The sequence below is a fragment of the Monodelphis domestica genome, chromosome 1 (genome assembly GCF_027887165.1).
Source record: "Monodelphis domestica isolate mMonDom1 chromosome 1, mMonDom1.pri, whole genome shotgun sequence".
Lineage (NCBI taxonomy): Eukaryota > Metazoa > Chordata > Mammalia > Didelphimorphia > Didelphidae > Monodelphis > Monodelphis domestica.
In genome coordinates, this window is record NC_077227.1 from 693,094,187 (window position 1) to 693,115,401 (window position 21,215).

Below are 21,215 nucleotides of genomic sequence, written 5' to 3' on the forward strand. Positions count from 1 at the left end.
GTGTTTGTTACAAGAGTTGAATGTGATTTGTGAACCATAGTGATTACCTATTGATTGACTTTAATCAATATGGTTGGTTGGGACCTCAAAATAATTGTACTGTCCGCAATATGTATCTTCAGAATCACAGAATCTTTGAGTTAGGCCTCAAAGATCCTTCTGGTCCCACTCCCTCAATATTAACGGATAAAAGCAAAGCTCAAAAAGAAGTGATTTATCCAAAGTCACCTGGGTTACTGAGGACTGCTAAGGGTAAAATTAGGGTTGTTGACTGAATATATTATATTAGTGGTCGCCAGGGATTTAAATTCAATCCCAATAAAATACTCAAGTCAGTTTGGGATTTCTATGGTAATTTAATTACAATAGTAAGAAGAAATTAAGAAGAGACAGAGGAAAGGGTATAAGATTTCTCTGGCCTAGCCTAAGCCAAGGGAAGTTTAGAGGTCTCAGCCATGAGGCCTCCTCAGAAGATTAAATCTAGCTCAGTTTCCAGCCATGTGGTCCCCTCCAAGATGAGGGGCCTCCTTGGAGGATAGTGCTTTAGGAGGTCAAGGAAAGGAGGAATCAGCAGCCACTCATCAAGGTCGCTCAGGGAAGATGCCTCACCTAACCACCGCTACAAAGCTTCTCCCAGTAACCTCGCCAGCCCAACATCTCCAAGCCAGCACATGAGCTCCCACAGGAAGTGATATGAAATATATAGGCAGTTCTTTACATCACTTCCTGTGTCTCACATGTACCAATGGTAGCTTAAGCATGGCTTAGGACAGCCTAGGGGGTCTGTCAGTTGTTTCTGATTTGGCACTTGTTAGCACACGTCGGTCACAGGCCATCCTCCTCACGGTTAATCCTTAAGTGGGGGTGTAGACATTCCTGGTTACTAGAATTCTAAAGACTAAGCAGGGTGGAGTAAAACTAAAATTTACAGAACCAGAATTCAAACTGAGGTCTTCTAACAATACAATAACAGTACAATGTTCCACATCACATAGCAATATGGGGATCTATGGGTCATGTGACGACCACCTGAAACAAGAGCATCTAGGTAAATTCCAACTTGCCTGTTTTCCTCCCAAAGAGCAGTGTCAGTTTAGTCAACCGTCGCAGCAGGCGTGCACTGTGCCTTTCCTCCTCTTTCTGAGTTTTAGATAAGTTATTTTAGTTTTCCAAGCACCAAACAGACATTCAATTATAGGAAATGAGCTTGTACCTTTTATGGAAGGGCAGGTCAGAGGGTTGATTAAAAGGAGAGAGAAAAAACACCCCATGAGTTTGTTTAGCCATATCCATTTATTCACAAGAAATCCTTCACAACAATTTCGTACAATATTTATCAGAGATTAGTATTCAGAAAATCATCTCCCCTTACATACAAAAATACAGATTTTACCACTATGAAAACGATCAAGACAAGAACCATGAAAACTTGTGAAGTTTTTCGGCATCTTGGTATATCAAAATGAAGAGAGTAAAAATGTGGGTAGGGGAGCAAAAAAAAAATCAATAAACATAATACTTCATTTGAAATCAGGAAATTACAAAAAAAACCCTTCATATTATGCCCTTTTAAAAAACATATAACAAGCAAAACACACCATTTTTAAACAATCAGAATCAACAGAAAATGTGAATTCACTTTTTGTAACATCATCATTATGAAATGACAATCTTTCCATTTCAGTTAATAGACCCAAAAAAGCAAATACAACCTACACAAGGTTATACTTAAAAAATCAAGTTCATAAAATGAATGGAAATGCGGAATGGTTGTACCTTTAAAGTGTCCAGAAAGAGAAAGAAATATATCACTTACAGGAAACAGAAGCTACATCAAGGTTAATTTTGATCCAGTTAATAGTACTTCTAGAGGGGGGAAAAATCACTGGCTTAAACTGGGGTAAGGAGCTGTTGGAAAAGTGTGGTAGTAAGTTTACCATTTGACTTGACACTTCATTTGCCACAAAATACCTACAACTAACTTTGACCCTTCTCTTTCTTATTACCCCCTCAAAAAGAAAAATAAAGTGGGAGACTTGAGGAAAGAAACATTTAAAATTTCTAGTCTAAAATTAAGTGATGTTTCTAAAATCATTAGTGCTTTTTCTTTTTTACACAGTGACTTCACCATATCACTAAGATTATTTTTCCTTGGCCAGACATTTCAATGGCCCCACAGAGAAGAGGAAAAAAGGATTCTCCAGCAAGTCATCTCTATAATAATTTTTTTTTTTATCTAGAAACTTAAAGAAAGCCACTAAACCATAAAATGACAATCTAAAAACAGAAATAAAGAGTTTTACTCCAAATAGTATGTTAGAAGCTCTAGTTGGTAACCTGTACTTTTCTCACTGGGTGGGGAAAGAATGGTAAAGTAGGAAATGCAATAGATTCCCAGCCTTTGTTATATGATCTTGGACAAGTCATTTCACAGAATCCTGAGTCTGGAAGAAGCCTTAGAAGTCATCTAAGCCAACTTTTCCCTAAAGATGGATTGCTCTACACTAAAATACCCAGACAAGTCATCATTCAGGGTTCATTAAACACCACCACTCACCTCCTAGCAGTGATAGAGAACTCACTCACTATCAAGATCAGGCAAGGTCTGTGGGCTTTGTTCTTTTCATTGACTTAATAAGGCAACCCTTTAAGACTTGGTTTCCCCTCCTCTATAAAATGAGGGAGTTAGACTAGATGACTCTATGCTTCTCCCTCAGATCTAACATTCTACGGTTTTAAGTAGGTTATGGAGATGAAAAGGGCCAGATTTTGACTCAGGAAAATAAGTAATTCAAACAACACCACTCCCTAGCATGACTTATTCAGGTGAGAATATTAATCCCCAAGAAGCCAGAGATAATGAGAGACTGACTAGATTTTCCCCTTCTATTATGAAACCAACTTTTGTTGATTTGTTATAAGCACATATTTAGGAATATAACATAACGTATAAGCACATAAATAGGAAGAATAGCTCTACGTGTGGATTCCAAAAACATTTCCAAACAAGAACTAGAATTAGACTGATAATCAATTGTTGCATGTAAAAATGTTCTTATTCTCGGTCTTGCTCAAACAAAATGAAGAAAGGGAGGAAGCAAGGAAAAGGGCCAGTCCTTTCAAACCAATGAAGGGGAAAAAAGAGGGGCAAATCGGCTAACTAGTTCACAAAAGGAAAATTGGTTAAATATTACAATTGGCATCACTGAAAGCAATATTAAAAAGACAAGCTCATAGGACCATGCTACAAAAATAGTGTTTACTGACAATAAATTTACATCTCTTTCATCTTCATGATTAACAAGTGCTTACCCGACAACTTGGAAGGCACCAAAGGTGAAGTAGTTACTTTATATTTGTTTAAAAAACATGTAAAGACAGAACAGTTATCAAATTTTCAAATCAAAATACAATGAGTAATAAATAGTTTATTATTTTTGTCTTGGGTTCCTGAACCCTTATAAACCTCAACATATACAAATAGTTTCACTTCCTACCACTTTATTTAGAGGAAAAAATGGGCCCAATTGGACATAATGTAGATGATAACAGGCCTGATTCCCTGCCTGGTGTACAAAGAACTTTGTTTTCAACAAAGGGGAGGATTTGAAAAATGCATTTCAAAATGGGTCACAGTCTGAAACAAGAGGGAGACAATGACCTCTTTGGAATGAGACAAAGGCTACAGAGCAACAGTGATGAGAAGCAGCAATCACAGAGTTCCTATGTGGCCCCATTCAAGTTGGGTTGGGACCCAGTTTGGGGGAGGCTGCTACGGCCGTCTTTCTTCCCCGCATAAAGCATGGCCCCCATCACTGGCTCTGGATCGACCAGTTGACATTTTTAAGCACTGATCATTCACTGCTGTCACATCTGCAGAAAGGAAGGAAGCCACTTCTGGGATGCATTTATGCAAAGATAAAGGAGGCAGAATCAAAGCAGAAAAATGAAGAAAGGAGACATAGAGAATTGGTTCTTTGCATGGACATTAGGATTAAAAGTACCTCTTCTTCCCCTTAATCTGAGCTTCCCGTTTCCAGCAAAAGAGTTAGAGTACCATTTCTTTGGGCTTACTTAACTTATGAGGTCCTCCCTACCTCCTCCACCAAAAAACATTCATGTATCATTTCATTTATCCTCTCATATTGTCAGTAAGATTAATAGGAAAAACTTTGGGAATCAGCCCTAATTACAAATTAGGCCCTCTTTATTCTTCATGATGAGAATTTTAGCATGTCCGACAACCCATTGTTTTCTTTAAGCAGAATCTAGAAAATAGAGCTGTCACAACTATGTTTCCAAGATTCCCTGACCTTTGTCTATAACTTGTGGCCCATTTACACATAGTACCATACAATGAATATTAATGATATGCACTTAAGGCATACTTCCCACCAAAGAAGTATAAACAATAATCAAAATAGGATCGTATAACCCATACACTACATAGTTAAATTTTATTGTAGATAGCTACTCACTGGTTCAGAAATCATATCCAAATTGAGAGGGAAGGAAGGAGAATTGAGTACAAATTCTCCAATCTAAAAAAGAAAGAAAAGAAAGCTAATAATGAGAATTAAACAAGGGATACTCCTTCACTCATCCAATGCCAATAAATCATTCAAGCAAATTAAGTTTGTTGTCTAAACTCCCAGATTTAAAATATGAGCATAGCGCTCCTATAGTTTTTACAACTTAAAAAATATTTAGTATATGTGGACGACTAAGTACTGTGATTTTTTCTAAGGCTGTTTCTAAGAAATATAAATATTTTAGTCCCTTTGGTCACATTCTCTCAGTGAGGCCATTTTTACAATTCCAACAATGTGAACCTTACTGAGAAGTCTTATAAAAGGAAGTTTAGAGGAATTCAGTCTTAGGTGTGGCCTTTAAAGCATTCAAAAAAGGCACAGAAAGTCAATCCTGATAATACCCTTCTAAAGTGTGCGGGTACTCCATCTGGTAATGGTTGTAGCCTGTTAGTAATTGTCTTGTTTGGACTGAACTATCCCACTTCAAGGGTTTTTGCAGGTATTTTTTTAAAACTCTTACCTTCTCTGTTTTAGTATCCATTTTAGTATCTATTAGTATCCATTTTAGTATCCATTAGTATCCATTTTAAGACAGAAAAGTGGCAGGAGTTAGGCAATTGGAGTTAAATGACTTACCCAGGATCACAGAGCTAGGAAGTACCTGAGGCCAGATTTGAACCCAGGTCCCCCCATCTCCAACCTGGCACTGGGCCACCTAGTTGCCCACATCCCACTTAAGGTTGATCAGTTCTGCAAAAACATATTGTTTGAGCAGAATGATGTTACAGGGAAGCAGTAATTACACAGGAACATTTCAAACGGGGGATTGGCCCATGGCAGTTAGTTACAACAGTGTTCTGATGCTGCAATGGAGTTTTGCCTGGAATCCTTTTACTGACACAAAACCCTGGTTCAGGCATTAGCTAAGTGTGATGTAGGTACAAGTTAACTGGAACCTGATCCCACAGGCGAGAATCAAGCCAGTTCTTCTCCCCTGGTCTCCCTGTTCTAGCTCCTAAGAGCCCCTACACTGCTTCCACCAAAAAGGCTAGTAACCTAAAGGAGAGGCAGCAAGCTGGAGTGGAGAGAAAGTGGGCTGAGTTCCAAGCCGAACTCCCAACAGTCAACAGAAAGGCAGAACATTTATGAAGCACTTGGGATGTCCTGCAAGGCACCAGGACCTTGGGTAAGGCCCGCGCCTACTCTCTTGGTCTCAATTTCCTCATCAAATAAAAGGGATGGTCATAACAATCTTACCTTGCTGAGTTGTCCTAAGGAAGGTTTTTTCATAAAATCAGAGGACCATAGATTTAGAGCTAGAAGGGACCTTAGAGGCAATCCAATCCTACTCCTTCATTTTACAGATGAAAAAACTTGGGTTCAAAGAAGGGAAGTAATTTGCCCAAAATAAGGTCAGAGTATGAAACCAGCTCATTTCTTTCTACATCTCCTGCATCATCAAAATGTGAGTTTTTAATATTGAGTCCATAGAGATATATTTTCCCTAGGTTCTTTTGTTTTTAATAAAGGGAAAAGAGGTCTTTGGATGGCAGAAAATCCAGTTTCTGTCACTGAATTCAAGTGCTAATAGAGTATTTAGGACCAATAAGACTACCAAGAAACCAAAAGTAATTTCACTTAATCCTGCTTTTAAGTATTGATTACTAATCAACCTCGGTCACTCTCTGTTTAATGTCACTCTCTTTCTTTCAGATAATCCTATGAATAAGGTCTGGAGAAACCAGCTGAAGTGGCTGTCACAACTCAACAGTTTAATTTCAAGGCCTCTTTTTGTTTCTAACAAGAGAGGGAGAAATGGCAAAATGGGGTTGCCAAGGAGGAAGTAATCAAAATGGGACCAAAGTCACACATGTTTCCTACTCTGCTGCTGACACAAATCATAGGGATAATAATGGAAACTCTGTATATCCTGGCGATGGGATACAAGTAACTTTGATCTATTCTCTTTAAAAAAAATTGGAGATCTAAGGACTCTTCTTCAACAAAACTATAATTTTAGATTCTACCATTACCAGAGTATACAGAAATTCTAGTCATGCAGGACTTGATGGTTATTCAAGGCTCATAGAAGCAATTTAGGGGAAAAGAAAAGAACTAAATAGTCCCCTTCCTTTACGGCTGATTCATTGCAAATGAGACTTCACATATTTGTGCAGACAAAACACTTCATGCTTCATCTCCACAGAGACCATCTGTGGTTCAACCTAAGTCTGAATCACACAAAAAGATGGAATGAAACCTCAATCTCTGAGACCACAAAATAGTTCCTAACTGAACCAAACAGAGTTATACTCAAAGCATCTTATGCAGTCTTAACACAGAGAGGCAAAGAGACATCAGTTAAGAGAAGGAAAAAATGTCCAGGAAGAGAGATGACAGAAGTGGCCAAGGAAAGATAGGCATTAAGCAAGGGTCAGATTGTCTGCCTCTTCTAGAATGTTTTACAGTTAAGCATATCTAAACTGAACAAATCCATAGAGAAATGGGTGTTTAAGAATGAGAACCAATTTCTTCTTCACTTCTTCCTAAAAAATAAGGTTTAAAAGAGATCCAAGATCTTTTGGGTGTGTATGTGCCATCAACCAACATGGACAGCAACTTATTCCACAGCTCAGTCTGTACATGGTTCTTGTAGAGACATTCCTCTGTTAATTGGGCTTTTAAAAAAATATCTCATTTAACTTATTTTGTATTATACCCAATTTAAGTAACTTTAGCTGTAAGAGTATTTGTCTTTTTCTATCTTTATTTGGATCCAGGAACAGTCCAACATGTTTGTGAGACTATGGGGTCTCTAGACAAAAAAAAAAAAAGAAGGGACATTCTTCTCATCCTACCATAAGCTAAAGAAAGGCCAAAGGAAAAAATTATACATGTTTGAATGCTATAATTTGGAAATGGGGAAAGAACTAGACTATATCAGTCATCTAAAGGAAAAGAGGGAATGTATCTTTTTTCAATTTTTGCTATGAAAATAAAAGTAGTTTTATGAATGACATCTCTAATGCCCAGTCCACAATTTATGACTTCTAAAGCTATGTGAGATCCCACATTCAGAAAGCCAGCACACTAACTAGTTTACAGCAGCTGGCTAAAGTTATTAAAAAAGAAACTGCAGACTACTGAAATTGAATTTATCTCCTAAGGTCAAATCTGCCAACTCAGGAGATATTGAAAAGCATGACCAGTTTCCTTCAACTTTTTAACACCTAAAAAACTACAACAAAAATATCTTTAATCCAGGGTTTGTGGAAAATAAGTTTAAGAAGGTGCCATTCAAATTAAGTTTTATTCAGATAAGGATTTTAACCAGTAAAATATTCATTTTCAGTTTCAAATTTATATCCAGCCTTCATTGTCTGTTTATAAGAATCATAATAGAAGGAATGCCAGTGCATTCTCCTCATCCTAGACTAGACCACCTTTACTGATCACATGCTCCATATTTAAATTATGATTGTACATTATACTGTATTTAAAACACGTTTTATTTTCTTCCTATTCACTAGTCAATTTCAAGGAAATACATACACAAACCCCACGTAGTTCTTTCCATGGCAAAAAAGGATTTTAAAATAACTGTAAGAAAATAAATACTTCCAACAATTCTATCACTGGTACACAATTATATACTTCATAATTTCTAACTCTGTGATCTATCAAAAGATCAAGACTTTCCATAGACTGGATTCATATTTTTAAGGTATTTACACTCTATTTGCTTCATAATCCACTCTCTCCCATCCTTAAAAGTCATCCTACTTTTCCTAATGGCAAACTGTATACATTCAAATCACTTGAGAAAACTCTAGTCATTGTCCTGTCTGGTATTCTCCCTACATTTGATTTCAAAGGTAGCTTTCTACTAAGAACACAGCATAACCTTGGTAGAAGAAACTTGAAAATAAGCCATAGTTAATGAAAAGCAACAGGTTGGAATGGTCCTTTGAAGTGAATTTGAAGTTATGTAATAGGTGAGAGGCACAATTCTGTTCTGTTCTAAACATTCCAAAAACCAACAACCCAAAAGAGCATTATTTAAGCACATGAGAGTCTAGTCACTTTGCAGTGGAACGAAAAGATTAGCTCCAGATGTCACACTCTTCCTAAAGTCAGTGTTAAAGTTAAATCAAATGTTGTCAAACAAGCATTAATATTACCAGGCTGGGCTCATATAGGAGTGGAGACACCCAGGGTTCTTTCGGTGAGGAATCTCCAACACGATTCTCCCCAGAGTTAGATGCAATGATCTGGAGATACTGCACAGGCCATCTAAGTGGAGAATGCACCATGAATGCCTACTTAATAATGGAGCATTAAAGCTGAAGCTAACTGTCAGACGAGGTTGTGAAACTTAACATTAAAGTGACATACTTTCAAATAGAAAATGGGTAATTTTATCAATTTCACAAAATAAAATCCTACTAAGTAAAATATGCAATGAAGGAAATGCATTTACATCATGCAGGACACAGGTGTGCGTGTTCCACCACACCTAACACACAGAGCTGGACCTCTACAGTAAATCTTTCAGTAAATGAATGCCAGAGAAACTCTCCATTTTAGTGGAAAAATTCAGATTCTTTGAGCAACAGGAAATGTTTTTTCTCTTGGCAAATACTGAATGTCAAGCTAGAAAGAGATTTGTAAACATTTAAATCAATCTAAACTATGACAATCAAGCAAATTAAATGGTGTTTTTCCCTACTCCGTAGATATTCTCTTCAAGAAGATCTGATACATTGCATCAATTTCAAGATTCATATTCATTCTCTATAAATTCCAGAATCCAAACAAAGAAAACCTAAATAGAACTTTCTAAATATTGTATGATAGGAACCTATCTTTGTTCATAAACAAAACTCTGAGGCCTATATTGGAATGACTTTTGGATCCAAGAAAGAATATCCTTTAGGGCAAAGACTGTTTTATTTATCTTTTTAACTCCCCAAGTGCAAAGCACAGTGCATTAAAATTAATAAATATTTGATGAATGAATGTGTGACTGTATTATGGGTTATTTTATTGTATACTTAGTTCTTTGGGAATAGACAGTCTATGTACAGTAAACTCCTACTAAGTCCTAGTCTAACGACTCCTTGTAGTGTGGAGACAAACCTGGGCTCTTCAAGTGAGCAGAGCCCACTTTCGCAGGTCCTATAGCAAATCAAAATCTTCTGGATTCTGCCTGAAGGCTCAGAGTCAGGCTGTACATCTGCCGTCTGAGAATCCGTCAAATGAAGCAGACAGAGGAAGACACATCACCAGAAGGAAGACCACGTGGAAATGGAGTTTTTTCAGTCACAGAAACTCATGAAAACTTACATTAAGGCATTGAACAGGTTGCAATTTGCAATCAAGAGAGATAGGACCCACGCCGATGCAAAACCATAGATCCCTGCAGTGTTGAAAAGGCATGGTATGTAAGAAAACTCTTCATTTAAATGTGAATGCTAATCTAGCTGGGATACCCTCAAATCTTTCTGGATGAAGGAAAACTTTGTTTCAACCAGATTTGGTGGATCAGTCATGCACAATACTTGTGATCAAAGGGGATCATCATAGGTAGACATTCATTCCAGCACCATCATATACTCCTACAACCTGAAAGACAAGGGGTCTAAGACACAGCTGAAGAACTGATTCTGGCGTGGTGCAGACACTGACACTTATGCATGTAGAGCGCGTGTATGTGTGTACACACACACACACACTGTAATATACACAAACATCCCACCTATGATTACTGGGACAAAGTGGTGAAACAGTTTAGCGGAGAACTGCATTCTGAATGCATGTGAAAAATCTCCAAATTCAGCCTCACAGCATTCTGGGTAGGTAGGAATGTGAGAAGGATGAGCCCCGCTCAGACTCGAGATAGTTGTTGATGGGAAATGGTACAGTGACTTTCTGTCATGGTCAGAAATAAAATGTTCCCCACCCACACAGAGCGCATCATCCCAACTGCTGGGTGCTTTCTATCCCCATGGTATTACCAGGGTTTCATAACTGCAAACTCAACAGATTCTGGCTGACTTCTTTCCACGCAATCAAAGTCTTCAATCCCATAATTTGCTTCATAATTTGTCTCAGCTATTCACAGGCAGCAAAAATGGAGTTAACAACAGTCAAACATAGCATGGGCTGTGACCAACTACAACAGTTCTCTGCCCACAGTGGTCACCCCATGAGGGCTGCTAACTGACCTAAACTGATGCCATTCACACCTGAACTTATTTCCTAGGTAATCACATTGAACATTTTTTACCTGCCCTCCAACTCCTGACACCTTGTCGTGAAGGTATCTGACAGAATCCTAATTGATAATGAAACCATATGCAGCCTACACTCAGAATTAGGGTTAAAAGTTGAAAAACAGCCACCGTCGTACTGTGGCCACTCCAGAGCTGTTGAGATCTGTGGGTTTCAGCAGAGACATCTGAGGGTTTAAGTGATGCTCCTTAACCAGAGCACTGAGAACGCTCTCTGCCACGGCCAACTCTTTTCTTAAGAAGGATAAAATTTAAAATTGCATGAAAGTTTGATGTGATGAAATGATGGGAAATGATGCTGCGAGCTTGGGGGGAAATCAGGAAAAGGAGGAGAGAGAAGGACGTTTTCTCTGTTGGTGACTTCTGTCCCAGCCCATTGTCCTACTCAGTGTCCTCCTCATGTGTCTAAACGCTGTATCTCAGGACGGCTATCCACTTCTCGTGATTCTGTCCGTGCACGAATGTATTCATTGGTACTCTGCTGTCGGATGTTCATTCTCCATTTCTGCACAGCTAAGAAGGTATTTGCAGCATACACTGCTGTTGCCAGGAAGCCAAAAACCTAAAAGAAACACCTCCCATTAGTTCTCCACAGCATGTCAATTGTCATGGAGCCCACAGCACTGTACACATGAATTTTGTGTGGATTCTGCTAATGACCCAGCTAAAAAAAGAATGCCGTTACCTGTCCATATGCTATCAATCACACTTCTGTCATGAGAAATCCCAAGGAAGCTGCAAGTTTGATTAGATTGTGAACTCCTCTAAGGGAAAGGGCTGTCTTTGGCATTTTTTTGTATCCCTAGTGCACTAAATGGGAGGTTTTATTCTGTTAAGCAAGGAGGATACAAAGACAGAAACAAAATGGTCCCTGATATATAGGAACTGGAGATCCACTTTCTATTTTGGTCCAGATCTATGATTTCATTGGTATGGGGAAACTCCATTTACCAATGCAAATTGTACTACAACTTAAAGACTTTAAGATGTCTGCAGCACTGAGGGGTCATAAAGCTAATATGTCCTAGAGATGATCCTTGAACCCAGATCTCTGTGGCTCTAAGAATGGCTCTAAATTCATTAGACCACATTCTTAAGAGTCCATAAGATACTTTTTGTCTACTGGATCAAATGCCACACAAGAATTTATTTCTATAGCATCTTTCAAAGAAAAGGATAAAATTTATTTTAGATTATTAATTCAGCTCTCTGGCATTGTGGTATATCAAAAAAGACTGAGGGTCAGGCAGCTGCAGTTCTCACCCTAATTCTGCCACTTGATAATTCCAAGATCTTTGGACGAGTTACTATTCTTTGGCCCCCAATTTCCTTATCTTTAAAATGACTAAGTTGGTCTAAACAGAGGATTTCCAAGATTCCTTCCGCCTCTTTTCTAAAATTCTGAGATCTCTTCAAGGGCTGACATTTTTTTAAGAGCCCTTCTAGCTTTAATATTCTGTGGTTCCAAAATTCTAATATGAACTTGATGAGCCAGAAATTATAACTAGAATATGCAATAAACATGATGTGATGGAATAAAGCTTTTAACTACTAACCTGTGCCTTCCCTGCTTTTCTGCTATTTCCATAATATGTAGAAGATGGACAAAACCCATTCTACATGGTAGAGAGGAAAAACTCTGGGATTCTAAATCAGAAGCCCTTGGTTGGTGACCCAGCTGTACTATTCACTATTTATGAACATCTCTCAACCTCAGGTTCTTGATCTACAAATGAAGATGGTGACAAATACACTACAGGTGGTTGTGAAGAAAACATTTCAAACAGGTGAACTATTATTATCCAGTTCACCCCAAGATTCTCTTAAGATATATAGTTAAGCCTTAACTCCTACTAATTCACGTTAAATTTTTGGACTTTTCCCTAATGCTGCTGATCAAGCCCTAGTATTTCTCCTCTTCTGCTTAAATAACAATACTTTGGAAGGAAGGGGAGCAAACTCCACCCTTTGAGACAAGGATCTGCATTGATTTATTAAGATAGAATCAAGCCCTTAGTTACTCATTTGCTTTAACTGGAGCTGAAATGAACATGATAGATGTTCTATACACATCCATATTAATATGAATATAAGTGTGTACATGATACATCTCATTTCTTTTAAAATGTCTGTCATATATGTATTTCCCATTCACACACATATATATATATGCCACATTCTTTTATTCCAACTGCAATTAAGCAACTAAGCATATGTGTCTTTCTATCTATCCATCTAAACACACAAATTCTGGAATTGGGGGGATTTAATGTGTTCTCTCATAACTGAAATCTATTCAAGGGAGGGGTGCAATCACAGATCTAGCTCAGGATTCCAGGTAGCTGCTTTTCAGTTTTAAACTTGTGCTTGTTGCAACATTTACATGCCTCTAAAATCTTTCTGAAGCTTACCGGACCCCAAAATTCATCAGAAAAGGTCAAAATTAATTCACTATTACAAAACTCTATCCTCCTCTATACTTGAATTCTTATCCATTTTTAAAAGCCCAACTCAAAAATGACCTCTTTCATAAACACCTCCCCCTCTATTCCTCAGTTAATTAACAAGCAACATCCCCTTGAAATCTCACCTAGCACTTTGTCTTACATCTCTCATGCAATAGTGTGCAATAAAGCTTTCCATGCATGTGTCTTAACTGGATTATAAAGTCCTAAGGACAAGAACCGTATCTTATTTATATGTCCCCTAATTCCTGACCCAAGTCTCTGAGGTGTCTAATAAATGTTGGTGGGAGCTGTTCTTAATACCAACTGGGATTGCTACAGTTCAAATGATGTGATCATTTTTTAAAAATCAGTTAAAGTTAAATTAGAACCAAACACCCAGAGGAGGGGATGCAAACCAGGATGTTATTCCTTCTTTAACAACTTTTTCTCTTACCACAGCAGCAATTTCTGCTCCAGCTTTATGGTTCAAAGCAGCAAGTACTATAGAGGCAATAAAGAAGAAGAAGGTGCTGAGTCCAGTGTTGACCAAATCCTAAAAGGCAGAAAAGTGATAGAATTACTTATAAAAGATCCTCCTAGTTTTTGCTCTTAAGTAAATAGAGAACGTACAAAATAAGAACCACAGTATGCCATTTTCTGGATGGTTACATATTTCATACTTTACTTTGTGGGTCAGTACAGAGCTATTCAAGCGGAGAATGCCACTAAAGTTAGCTGGGTAAGATCACCACAGCAGAGTGTGAATACATTTCACTGATTTGCTAAGCAATACTGGAATTTTCAAGTGATTTCTCTTGCAGAATAGCAATTGACAGCTAACCTGTCAATGGCATACCAACTAGATGTTCTTAATGTTCTCTTATAAAGCTCAAACACTTTACCCAATCAGAGTGGCCTGGATACAGCTATAGCACTGTTTACAGACAGCCCAGTGCCCACATTCTCAACATAAGCCTAGAATTTGCAGGCACAAAGATGACATACCTGCAACAGCTTAGAGCCCTGCCCTGATACTCATTCCCCAAAATTAAAGGTAACTTGATTTTAATATAAAAAATATACAAACTTATCTAACTTGCCAATGCTTTCATTTCATGTAAGGCCTTTCAAACCTTATATTGATAAATACTATATTCTATGTCTAGCACCCAGGATACCTAATGACTCCCTCACTTTGAGTCCCACTTAGAAACCATAATAAATAAGAAACCCTCTGTAGCAGCCTTGACAGATATTATCTCATTTGGTCCTTACAACAACCCTGAATAGCAGGCATTACAAAGATCATTGCTTCTTTATAGATGAAGAAACTCATAGGTAAAGTTACAAAATTAATTTGAATCATGATTTCTATCTCCAAGTCCTTGATCTTCCCTCTAATCTCTAGTTATCAAGTATGATTATGCATGGTGCACTGTACTGATTTGGAGATACAAGGACATTTTTATTTTAAGTTTACATTAATGCAAAGTCCTCGATCTTCCTAGCAGGAGAACTGAAAAACTCTTTTCAGGCTCTAAGCCTGTAAGCCATGTACCTATTGGACATTTCCTGGTATATTCCCCACAGGAGTCGCAAAGACAACATGGCTAAAAGGATTCATTATCTTCCTTTCCCCTACCTAAATTCTTTATTTTTAAGAGGACCACCACCCTTCTAGTCATCTAAGTTCCATTATCTTTCTCTACTCTTCCTCCTTTTCAAAATTCATGTATTCAAGACTCTGCTTTTTTGGCACAAGCCCACCACAATTATTTTTATTAGTTTATGTTTTAATAATTTTAGCATTTCCCTACTGAGAAAGATAAAAAGTCCTAAATGACAGAATTCCTTATGCCTTTGGAAATCTCTCTAACCCTTTGGAGTTAGTTACAGTTTATAGCATCCCAGACAATAGACATTCCAGTCATGAAAAGAGCAAAGATTCAAATTCAGATCAAATAATCATTAAACTTTCAGCACACAGAGAGATTTATATTCTTAAAGCTACAGACCACTCTTCCTTAATGGAGTCTCTTTTGTAGATGGCCAAAGATAAACACAAGAGAGACTTCCATTAACTGAAACTTCAAAGCCTTCTTCCTTCTCCTGAGCAAATTATTAGCCTCTCCTAGTTGAGACCTAAGAATGAGGTGCTACTCTGACCAACCCAGTCACTGGTCACAGCCTTAATTCTAACAAAAGGGAGAACTAGGCAATGCTGAACTGTTTACTGATTAGACCTTTGTAAGAAAGAAAAAAGAAATAGTGCAGGCATTGTTTCTGACTTGAGAGTAAAAGACTGACAAAGTTTCTCTTTCAAATTAGAACAAAGGCTTCAAAATAGAATACTGAAAAGGAGGGAGAAGAGGGGAATCTACTTGTATCCCCAAATAGCCAATCGATTGTCCTGATCTTGCCAATTCTACCTCCGTAACATTTCTCTATCCTTCTCCTTCCCTCCACTCACGGAGAGTATGGGGGCCTGAGTCACACCCTTGTTCCCCCAATATCTTCCTGTGCATTTGTCACTGTCTCCAACCTTTCCTATCTACAATCCACACATCCCACAACTGCCAAAGTGATTCCTAAAGCATGGGGGGAGGGGGACCAATCGGACACCTCCTTGCTCAAGAAGCTTCAGGATATATTCAGACTCTTAGACAAGCTGGCTTCAGACAACCATTGATTGCATATTACTCTTCTGCCCACACTCTGCATTCTAGTTAAACTGGCCTTCTTACCATTCCTCACACAAGACAATCCATTTCCCATTCCCAAGCCTTTGTAGCACCTATCCTCACCTCTATCTCTGAGAATTTTAAGCTTCCTTCAGAGCTCAACTCTAAGGATAATTCCAACACGAAGCCCACACTAATCCTCTCTGCTGTAAGAACCCAACCTAAAATTATTTTGCATTGACTTTATATATAACATGCAGACTAATCTGGGTTCATGCTGTTCTCTGCCTCACCTTCCAAAAGAATATGTTCCATGAAGGCAAGGAGCCTCTTACACTTTTGGCTCTGTAACTGCAGCATTTGCCACAGTGCTTGATACATTAAATAATAAGTTAGTTAAATGAAGTATCTGTTCAATGCAACATAAAATATAATACTTAGTAACTTGAGAAATAATGATTAGACTATTCCTAGAAGAAAGCAGCACAGAAATATAAACCACAGCAAAGCAGGGTAATTCATATACCAAAGATCATCAAACCAACAATATTTAATGAATGTCTAGGTGTCCAACACTAGGTAAGCACAGAGCCAATGAAGAAATAAGAATCTAATATTACCATGAATGAATAAGCTACTTAAAGGACAATCATACAAATAAAATAAATCAGCAATCATTTATTGGGAGCCTACTACATACTAAACACTAACCTAGGTCCTAGAGACATTGATTTTTTTTTAAACCCCTTACTTTTTGTCTTAGTAGCAACTCTAAGACAGAAGGGCAAGGAGTAGGCAATGGGGGTTCAGTGACTTGCCCAGGGTCACATGGCTATGAAGTGTTTGAGGTCCTCCCCACTCCTGGCATGGCACTCTCCACTAAGCAATCCAGATGTTCCAAAACTGATTGTTAATGAAGTTCAATAGAGCTCCATGGAAACACAGGGTCAGCAATATGCAGTGCTGCCTCTTTTGTTATCTGCTATGAACTAAGAATGTTCTTTACATTTTTAAATAAAGTTTTATTGTATTTAAAAACATAAACATCATTTGTAGTACAGATATACAAAACTGGCTCTTGGGTTGGGCTAACTACTATGTCTGCTCACTAGAATTCACACATGACGTGGTGAAAGATTTGTAGCCAAACCCTTATTAGCTTAGCTATGAAACCATGGAGAATCAGGTTTGCCCATCTGTAAAATAGTGGCAAGATTTATGCTAGTCACCTCATAAGCCTATCTAAGCAAAGTGACCTGTAATTACATAAATGTGAACTGCTGTCATTTTATTTATATATTTTTTGCATTATTTTTTTATTTGGTCAATTTCAAACATTATTCAAAAATCATTTTCTTTTCCTCCCTCCACCTGCCTCTCCCATAGCCAATGCACAATTCCACTGGGTATTGCATGTGTCCTTGATCAGAACCCATTTCCATGTTGCTGGTGTTTGCACTAGGATGTTCATTTAGAGTCTACATTCCCAACAATATCCCTTTGACCCATGCAGTCAAGCAGTTGTTTTTCTTCTGTGTTTTTACTCCCATTTTTTCCTCTAAATGTGGATAGTGTTCTTTCTCATAGATCCCACCGGGTTGTTCAGGATCACTGCTTTGCCACTAATAGAGAAGTCCATTATATTCAATGTACCACAGTGTATCAGTCTCTGTGTACAATGTTTAACTGGTTCTGCTCCTTTCACTCTGCATCAAATCCTGGAGGTTCTTCCAGTTCCTGTGGAATTCCTCCAGTTCATTATTCCTTTCAGCACAATAGTATTCCATCACCAACATATACCATAATTTGTTCAGCCATTCCCCAATTGAAAGGCATCCCCTCATTTTCCAATTTTTGGCCACCACAAACAGTGGGACTATGAATGTTCTTGAACAAGTCTTTTTCCTTATTATCTCTTTGGGGTACAAACCCAGCAGAGCTATGGCTGGATCAAAGGTAGGCAGTCTTTTAGCACCCTTTGGGCATAGGTCCAGATTGCCCTCCAGAATGGTTGGATCAATTCACAACTCCACCAGCAATGAATTAGTGTCCCAACTTTGCCACATCCCCTCCAGCATTCATTACTTTCCTTTGCTGCCATGTTAGCCAATCTGCTAGGTGTGAGGTGATACCTCAGAGTTGTTTTGATTTGCATTTCTCTGATTATCAGAGATTTAGAACACTTTTGCATGTGCTTATTAATGGTTTTGATTTCTTTGACTGAAAATTGCCTATTCATGTCCCTTGCCCATTTATCAATTGGAAAATGGCTTGGTTTTTTGTACAATTGCTTTAACTCTTTGTAAATTTAAGTAATTAGTGCTTTGTCAGAGGTCTTTCTTATGAAGATTGTTCACCAGTTTGTTATTTCCCTTCTGATTTTGGTTACATTGGTTTTGTTTGTACAAAACCTTTTTAATTTGATGTAATCAAAATTATTTATTTTACATTTTGTGACTCTTTCTAAGTCTTGCTTGGTTTTAAAATCTTTCCTTTCCCAAAGGTCTGACATGTATACTATTCTGTGTTCGTCTAATTTACTTATATTTTCCATCTTTATGTTCAAGTCATCCACCCATTCTGAGTTTATCTTGGTGTAGGGTGTGAGGTGTTGATCCAAACCTAATCTCATCCACACTGTCTTCCAATTTTCCTAGCAATTGTTGTCGAATAGTGGATTTTTGTCCCAAAAGCTGGGATCTTTGGGCTTGTCATAGACTGTTTTGCTGAGGTCACTTACCCCAAGTCTATTCCACTGATCCTCCTTTCTGTCTCTTAGCCAGTACCAAATTGTTTTGATGACCATTACTTTATAGTATAGTTTGAGATCTGGGACTGCAAGGCCACCTTCCTTTGTATTTTTTTCATTATTTCCCTGGGTATCCTTGATCTTTTGTTCTTCCAAATGAACTTTGTTATGGTTTTTTCTAATTCAGTAAAAAGGTTTTTTGGAACTTTGATGGGTATGGCACTAAATAGATAGATAAGTTTGGGTAAGATGGTAATTTTTATTATGTTAGCTCATCCTACCCATGAGCAGTTAATGTTTTACCAATTGCTCAGATCCTGTTTTAGTTGTGTGGAAAGTGTTTTGTAGTTGTGTCCATATAGTTCCTGTGTTTATCTTGGCAGATAGATTCCCAAGTATTTTATATTGTCTAAGGTGATTTTCAATGGAATTTCTCTTTCTAGTTCTTGCTGCTGAGCTGTGTTGGAGATATATAGAAATGCTGATGACTTATGCGGGTTTATTTTGTATCCTGTAACTTTACTAAAGTTGTTGATTATTTCCACTAGCTTTTTAGTTGATTCTCTAGGATTCTTTAAGTAGACCATCATATCATCTGCAAAGAGTGACAGCTTGGTCTCCTCATTGCCAATTTTAATACCTTCAATTTCTTTTTCTTCTCTAATTGCTACTGCTAGTGTTTCTAGTACAATGTTAAATAATAGAGGTAGTAATGGGCATCCTTGTTTCACTCCTGATCTTATTAGGAATGCATCTAGTTTATCCCCATTGCAGATGATGTTGGCTGATGGTTTTAGATATATACTGTTTATTATTTTTAGGAAAGGCCTTTCTATTCCTATACTTTCTAGTGTTTTTAATAGGAATGAGTATTGTATTTTGTCAAAGGCTTTTTCTGTATCTATTGAGATAATCATGTGATTTTTGTTGGGTTTGCTTGTTGATATGGTCAATTATGTGGATGGTTTTCCTGATATTGAACCATTCTTGCATTCCTGGTATAAATTCTACCTGATCATAGTGAATAACCCTCCTGATCACTTGCTGGAGTCTTTTTGCTAGCATCCTATTTAAGATTTTTGCATCTATGTTCATTAAGGAGATTGGTCTGTAGTTTTCGTTCTCCGTTTTTTATCTGCCTGGCTCCCTCTTTGCTTATTATGTCAAATAGTTTGTATAGTATTGGCATTAGCTGTTTTTTGAATGTTTGCTAGAATTCACTTGTGAATCCATCAGGGCTTGGGGATTTTTCTTAGGGAGTTCTTTGATGGCTTGTTCAATTTCTTTTTTCTATGGGATTATTTAAGAATTCTATTTCTTCTTCTGGTAATCTAGGCAATTTATATTATTGTAAATATTCATACATATTACCTAGATTGGCATATTTATTGCCATATAATTGGGCAAAGTAATTTTTAATGATTGCCTTAATTTCCTCTTCATTGGAGGTGAGGTCCCCCTTTTCATCTATGATACTGTTAATTTGGTTTTCTCCTTTCCTTTTTTAAATTAAATTGACCAGTACTTTGTCTATTTTGTTTGTTTTTTCAAAATACCAGCTTCTAGTTTTATTTATTAGTTCAATAGTTCTATCACTTTCAATTTTATTAATTTCTCCCTTAATTTTTAGGATCTCTAATTGGTTTTCTTGTGGGGGTTTTTAATTTGTTAGCTTTCAAGTTTTTTGATTTGCATGTCCAATTCATTGATCTCTGCCCTCCCTAATTTGTTAATATATGAACTCAAGGATATAAATTTTCCCCTGAGTACTGCTTTGGCTGCATCCCATAAATTTTGAAAGGATGTCTCATCATTGTCATTTTCTTTAATGAAATTATTAATTGTTTCTATGATTGGTTCTCTAACTGACTGATTTTGGAGAATCATATTATTTAATTTCCAATTAATTTTTGACTTGGCTCTCCATGTACCCTTACTGATCATTATTTTTATTGTCTTATTATCTGAAAAGGTTGGATTTATTATTTCTGCTTTTCTGCACTTTTATGCCATGTTTTTATGACCTAGTATATGGTCAATCTTTGTTAATGTACCATGTGCTGCCGAAAAGAAGGTGTATTCCTTTTTGTTCCTATTTATTTTTCTCCATATATCTATTAACTCTAATTTTTCTGAGATTTTATTCACCTCTTTTACCTCTTTCTTAGTTATTTTTTGATTTATCTAAATTTGATAGTGGTAGGTTCAGGTCTCCCACTAGTATAGTTTTACCATCTATTTCCTCCTTCAATTCTACTAGTTTCTCCATTAGAAATTTGGGTGCTATACCATTCGGTGCATACATGTTGATTAGTGATATTTCCTCATTGTCTATATTCCCTTTAATCAGAATGTATTTACCTTCCCTATCCCTTTTAATCAGGTCTATTTTTACTTTGGCTTTGTCAAATATCATGATTGCAACTCCTGCCTTCTTTCTATCAGTTGAGGCCAAATAGGTCTTACTCCAATCTTTAATTCTGACCTTGTGAGTATCTACCCACCTCAGGTGT

The 21,215-nt window shown here is 37.3% G+C and overlaps 1 protein-coding gene across 1 annotated transcript in view; it reads right to left on the reverse strand.

Moving 5' to 3' along the window:
• Positions 1 to 1,274: 1,274 nt before the first annotated feature.
• The window catches only part of CMTM4 (CKLF like MARVEL transmembrane domain containing 4), a 73,790-nt gene continuing 53,849 nt past the window's right edge, over positions 1,275 to 21,215 (reverse strand). Inside the window, exons 3-4 of the mRNA XM_001364216.4 lie at positions 13,727 to 13,825; positions 1,275 to 11,387 (exon numbers count right to left, since the gene is read on the reverse strand). Coding sequence (XP_001364253.2) covers positions 11,223 to 11,387; positions 13,727 to 13,825 — 264 coding nt within the window. The 3' untranslated portion in view covers positions 1,275 to 11,222. The remainder of the gene's footprint in view (positions 11,388 to 13,726; positions 13,826 to 21,215) is intronic.